Source organism: Borostomias antarcticus (assembly GCF_949987555.1).
Source record: "Borostomias antarcticus genome assembly, chromosome: 17".
In the NCBI taxonomy this organism is placed as follows: Eukaryota; Metazoa; Chordata; class Actinopteri; order Stomiiformes; family Stomiidae; genus Borostomias; species Borostomias antarcticus.
The window spans coordinates 19,874,813-19,881,401 of NC_140250.1; the positions used below are offsets into that span (position 1 = coordinate 19,874,813).

At 52.9% G+C, this 6,589-nt stretch overlaps 1 protein-coding gene across 1 annotated transcript in view; it reads right to left on the reverse strand.

Annotated features, from left to right (window-relative positions):
* arhgef49 (Rho guanine nucleotide exchange factor 49) overlaps nt 1–4,562 on the reverse strand; it is a gene marked incomplete at both ends in the record, with an annotated part of 15,987 nt that extends 11,425 nt beyond the window's left edge. The window contains 2 exons of the mRNA XM_084452069.1: nt 2,899–3,244; nt 3,521–4,562. Coding sequence (XP_084308195.1) covers nt 2,899–3,244; nt 3,521–4,562 — 1,388 coding nt within the window. The remainder of the gene's footprint in view (nt 1–2,898; nt 3,245–3,520) is intronic.
* Between the last annotated feature and the right edge of the window lie 2,027 nt (nt 4,563–6,589).

Here is a 6,589-nt window from a genome sequence, read left to right on the forward strand (position 1 = left end):
ATGTGCTTCCCTTGTCTCTATTGATTACGTTGTAGTGGTGTTCTGAGTTTTCACCACCAACATCCTCTCTGTCATGAGAACTCAAACCAACATCCTCTCTGTCATGAGAACGTCCTCTCGGAGTTTCACCTTTCATGCATGAATTATAACAACCTCAGTCAGGATTTTTACTAAGTGCTTTTATGGCTATTTAGGCATGGAAAACATGATTTGAAGTTTTCAAAGTGATTTTTCAAAGATATGTTTACATCACCATTCAGGTGTAAGTGTATAGCCTCTTATCTAAGTGTATAGACTGAGCTACAGTAGGATCAATGACTAGTGTTACGGATTGTGTCTGTCTTGTGCTTTGTTACTGTTCATATTAGTCTCCCCCAGGTGTCTGTCCATGCTGTGTGCACCCTCCCTTGTCATTCTTCCTGTCAATCATTGTCTCCTGCCATCCTCCTGGCTGCCATCAGCAATCACCTCCCCAATCATCTCCTGCCCAATCAGCAGGCGGCCTTCCCCCTATATATGTGTGTCTGTGTTCCCTGTTTGTGAGAGGGAGACAGAGGGGTATGTTGTATGTGATTGTGACATGTTGATTGACCTTAGTTTTCTTATAGCCTACTGTTTGTTTACTTCTGTTTGACAACCTACCTACCTTAGTTCTAGTTGTGTTTGGGTTCACTGCGATTTTATTATCTCCCCTTGGATACCCTAAGATACCCTGGGGTATACATTTTCACCACGTAGGTAACCCTCTGTTAAACACACTAAGAGTGAGCGGCTGCCACGTCTTTTTGTAGCAGGTAGGTAAGGTTCCGGTTTAGGCTTAGACAGATGGCTAGTTAGGGCCTCTAGTTCTGTTTTCAGTTAGATAGTGTTAGGTTCTCCATGCTGCGGTAGGGCCTGCCGCCTCGGGAGCCACAGTCCCCAGGGAGGGGCCCCGGGTCCGGGCCCGGCCTGTCCTTCTGTCTGGGGGGAGGCGTGGCGTGGCGCCAGAGCAGTAGCGCAGGCTGAGGTTGGAGAGCTTTGTAATTGTCTGGTGAACACCCTGTCTGATATGCACAGGCCAACAGTCATATAGTCTATTATCCAAGCACTGAGGATGTCTCTATTATCAAAGCACTGAGGACGTCTCCCATAGTCTATTATCCAAGCACTGAGGATGTCTGCCATAAAGAGTGTCTCTCTAAGTGTGGATGAACCCGTATGCTAGGAAGATAATATGGTAACACAAGCATGTGTATTATCAATCCTGGGCGGAGCTAGCTCTAACCCTCTCTAGTACATATTGGACATGATGTCAGTCCCCAGAAAGAGGAGACAGTGAAGCGCTCCCTGGTTGCATGTATCATTCATGAGTCGGTGCCAATTGGCTTTTCTGTCTGGAGAATACACAAACATGCACACACACACACATTCTCACACTCTCTCTCACACACACACAGATTCTCACACTTTCTCTCTTTCACACACACACACACGCCTCCTGGTTCCATGCAGTTCAGTCCCTTCTATCCATCCCTCATCTCTATCAGTGCAGACAGAGAGAGCGGCTGAGCAGACGGTTCTGACTGGGAGGAGGAGAGACGTTTAGGGATGAGATCAAGAAGCATCGCTTGGCTCTCCTGTCCCATCAGTCTCTCCCCCCTGCGTGTGTGGGGAATGGATGGAGGCCAGGTTGTCAGATAGATGCTAAACCTCTCTCTCTCCAAGATCACACTCATAACTCTCTGTCCGTTTAACAAACAGTAGGCCGCCAGGGAGAGAGAGAGAGAAAGAGAGAGAACACGCACCTGTAGTGCCAATCTGCCATACCATGCTGTGTTGCCATGTCAGACTTGAGGCTCTGGCAGATTTGGCACAGCCAATGCGACACTCCAACAGCCAGCGCTACGGTACGCTAGCTCCAACAGCCAGCGCTACGGTACGCTAGCAGAAGCTGAGATAATCGATAGCAACACAACCAGTACCTCCTGCTGTAGCTGCCCTACCATAACACCATGAGAGGGGCTCGCTCTCCCTGGGAGAACACTGGGATTTTAACAAGGCCCGCTGAGATCGTCCAACTAGCGGTCTTCCCAAGTGATCCCCCCCCCAACCCCACACCCCGGTGTCTCAGTTCCTTTTCTACCTCACTGAAGTACAAGTACTTCAAGTTCCTCTATCTCAATATAAATCACCTCTACAAAGTACTCAGAAGTACTCTAACTAGGGCGGCATGATTATGGGTAGAAACAAAAAGTGATTATTTGTCTGATATTGTAATTGCGATTATTAAGTGTGATTAATATTTCACAATAAAAAAGTTTTTTGGGTGCCACCCTCAAATACTGTATAAAGAAACAAGAATTGGATAAATGTTTGCTGTCTATCTGCTATCTGTCTATCAGGGAAATCTGTCCATCAGGGAAATCACAGTGAACTCAGCTGGAACACGAGATTCGCCTGACAGCATAAACGCCCATGACTCATCCGCAGCACATTCAACGCACAACTGAATCACTAATTGCATTAATAGCAGTTTTTTCCGATTAGTTAATTGCAGAAGTCCTAATTGTGATTGATGCACGATTAATTGAGCACTAACTCTTAGTACTAGTCAAGCAGAGCTTATGAGACGAGTCTACTTCAAGGACCAGGGATAGCTCCTCGGACGTAAACACTATCCCGGTATGTGCTTATCTTCCATCTAACAATCTTCCTCTCTCTGCAGTCTGCACCTGCTCAGGCAAACCCCTTTACCACATCCACCCTCTGAAAACACGCGATAGCCGACCTCCACTTTCAACAGATCCCCCCCCCCCCCGACCCCCCGAGTCCAACAGATCCTCCCCCCCCGAGTCCAACAGATCCTCCCCCCCCGAGTCCAACAGATCCCCCCCCCCCCCGAGTCCAACAGAGACTCACCTCTTCTTGATGAGGTCCAGAGCCGATCCGATGAAGCCGTCCTTCATCCTGTAGATCTTGGCTCCGTAGCGGGAGAGGTCCGCCCCCTCCAGGAGCAGCGCCGGGCAGCAGCTCGACCCCCCCTCGGCGCTCTCCCTGGGGGGGGGGAAGGGGACTTGCCCGGTCGGGTCCGGCTCGCTCTCGCCGGGCCCGCTGGCCCCCTCGTCCCTCTGCTGGTCCTCCGGCCCCGACCGAGAGCCGGGGCCCCTCTCTGGGGCCGAGCTGTCCAGGGGCTGGAGGGGGGTGCGGGGCGCCGGGCTGGTACATATGGGGGAGGCTGCGGACTCCGTGCCCCCTTCCCCGACGGCTGCGTGACCGGGGGTGCCCTCCGGGGAGCTGTCGGTCAGAACGCCCTCTCTGCTGGTCATCTCTCCTCCTCTCTCTGTCCTCTCCACGCCCCCCCCCTCGCTCTCCCTCTTCTCTGTCTCTCCCCCGGGGCCGGTCTGTCTCCGGGAGTCTCTCTGCGTTCCGGGCGGAACGGACGTCGCTTCACAGTCTCTGGCTGCTGTGTCCTGTAACCCGGACCCGGGTTCGAGGTCTCTACAGACAGCTGGGTCTGGGTCTGTGCCCCGGTTCTCCTCACCGTCCCTCTGTCTCATCCTCTTGAACTCCTCGAAGGAGGGGATGTGCAGCCGGCCCATGGGGGCTCTGACGCGCTCCGCCAACACCCCCGGTCCGACCCCCCCGATGACCGACTCTGCCGTGAACGCCCTCGCTACGTCCTGGGTCTCCGTAGCGGCACGGACCGCCAGGTTGGGCGAGCTGTTCTGGCGCCGGAGCTGCAGGCGCCTCAGCACTTCCTGTTTGATCTCCTCGGGGCTGGTGATGCGGCGGACGCACGGCGGCCGGCCCCCGACCACGCCCGGGAGACGTCCGGGGGACCCTGCCCTCTCCGGCGAGCCCAGCAGCACGGACGGGGCTCCCGGGGTCACCTGGGGCCGCAGGGGTTTGTGGGGCTCTGACGCTCGCGCGCTCTGGAGGCGGAGCTTCTCCCTCAGGCCCTTCCTGGCGTTGGCGCCCCAGTCGTCCACGCCGGGGAACAGCCACTGGGGGAAGAGGGGCAGGTCTCTCCTGGCCAGGCCGGCCAAGCGGCGAGGGTAGAGAGAGAGGCCCTCTGGGGCGGGCATCAGGCCGTAGAGCTGGGGCCCCTCCGGGGGCCCGTCATACCAGTGGCTGGTGGCGGTGCAGCGGAAGATGAACTCGCTGTCCACGCTCCTGTAGGGGGCGCTGAGCGCGTACAGGCTGGGCTCCGACGCAGCGTTCCAGTTGAGGTTCTCCATGCTGCGGTAGGGCCTGCCACCTCCGGAGCCACAGTCCCCAGGGAGGGGCCCCGGGTCCGGGCCCGGCCTGTCCGCCTGTCTGGGGGGAGGCGTGGCGCCAGAGCAGTAGCGCAGGCCGAGGTTGGAGAGCAGGGCGCTGCTGTTGCACCTGGGCATGGGGCTGGGCGCTGCCCCCTGGTGGGCGGAGAAGGGCACTGCACCGTGGCCCGGGTAGGGGGAGAGGGAGGCGGCAAGGGGCAGGGGGAGGTCAGTGAGGCAGGGCTCCAGGTCCATGGCGAGGCTACAGCCGGCGGGGTGCCTGGCGGACGAGGGGTAGTCACATGACGCCGTCTTCACGTCCGGCATGGCCGCTGTCTGAGCGTCCGGCCATCAGAGAGAGACGCCAGGGAGCTGGACCTGCAAACACACGCACGCACACACACACACACACACACACACACACACACACACACACACACACACACACACACACACACACACACACAGGACTCTTATTATCTGAAGATCAGACACAGGCGGGCACAGGAGGAACATGTGGAACGCAGAACGCGCTGAGATCTGGACTCTGTTGACCTCAGCAGGACGGGCCTTCTGAGAGGGGGGGAGGAAGAGGGGAGGAGAAAGGAGGGGAGGAGGGAGAGGGGAGGAGGAAGAGGAGGGGAGGAAGAGAGTAGGAGGAAGAGGGGGAGGAGGAAGAGGGGAGGAGGAAGAGGGGAGGAGGAAGGAGGGGAGGAGGAAGAGGGGGAGGAGGAAGAAGAGGAGGAGGAAGAGGGGGGGAGGAAAGGCTGAGCCAAATGGCCGCTAATGAAGACTGCCACTGCACTCCGCCTTCATTCTGACTAATCAGAGAGGAGTCGTGGATTAACGACGAGCGCCGCTGAGGACTTACTTCTCTCTCTCTCCCTCTCTCTCTCCTTCTCTCTCTTCCTCGCTGTCTCTCTATCTCTCCTCTCTCTCTCCATCTCTCTCTCCATCCCCTTCTCTCTTTTTCTTGCTGTCTCTCTATCTCTCCTCTCTCTCCATCTCTCTCTCTCTCCCTGTCTCCCCTCTGTAATTAGAACAAATGGCGTGTCTCAGGAAGAGGGCCGTCTATCTGAACCAGCTCAGCCCAGCAGTCCCTGATGCACACATGGGCTTTATCTGACTCCACCTTACTGCACAGTATGTACCATGATATACCAGTATGTACCAGTATGTACCATGATATACCAGTATGTACCATGATATACCAGTATGTACCATGATGTACCAGTATGTACCATGATATACCAGTATGTACCATGATATACCAGTATGTACCATGATGTACCAGTATGTACCAGTATGTACCATGATGTACCAGTATGTACCATGATGTACCAGTATGTACCATGATGTACCAGTATGTACCATGATATACCAGTATGTACCATGATATACCAGTATGTACCATGATGTACCAGTATGTACCATGGTATACCAGTATGTACCATGATATACCAGTATGTACCATGATGTACCAGTATGTACCATGATATACCAGTATGTACCATGGTATACCAGTATGTACCATGATGTACCAGTATGTACCATGATATACCAGTATGTACCATGATGTACCAGTATGTACCATGATGTACCAGTATGTACCATGATATACCAGTATGTACCATGATGTACCAGTATGTACCATGATATACCAGTATGTACCATGATGTACCAGTATGTACCATGATGTACCAGTATGTACCATGATATACCAGTATGTACCAGTATGTACCATGATATACCAGTATGTACCATGATATACCAGTATGTACCATGATGTACCAGTATGTACCAGTATGTACCAGTATGTACCATGATGTACCAGTATGTACCATGATATACCAGTATGTACCATGATGTACCAGTATGTACCATGATATACCAGTATGTACCATGATGTACCAGTATGTACCATGATGTACCAGTATGTACCATGATATACCAGTATGTACCATGATATACCAGTATGTACCATGATATACCAGTATGTACCAGTATGTACCATGATATACCAGTATGTACCATGATGTACCAGTATGTACCATGATGTACCAGTATGTACCATGATATACCAGTATGTACCATGATGTGCCAGTATGTACCATGATATACCAGTATGTACCATGATGTACCAGTATGTACCATGATATACCAGTATGTACCATGATATACCAGTATGTACCATGATATACCAGTATGTACCATGATGTACCAGTATGTACCATGATATACCAGTATGTACCATGATATACCAGTATGTACCATGATGTACCAGTATGTACCATGATATACCAGTATGTACCATGATATACCAGTATGTACCATGATATACCATGATGTACCAG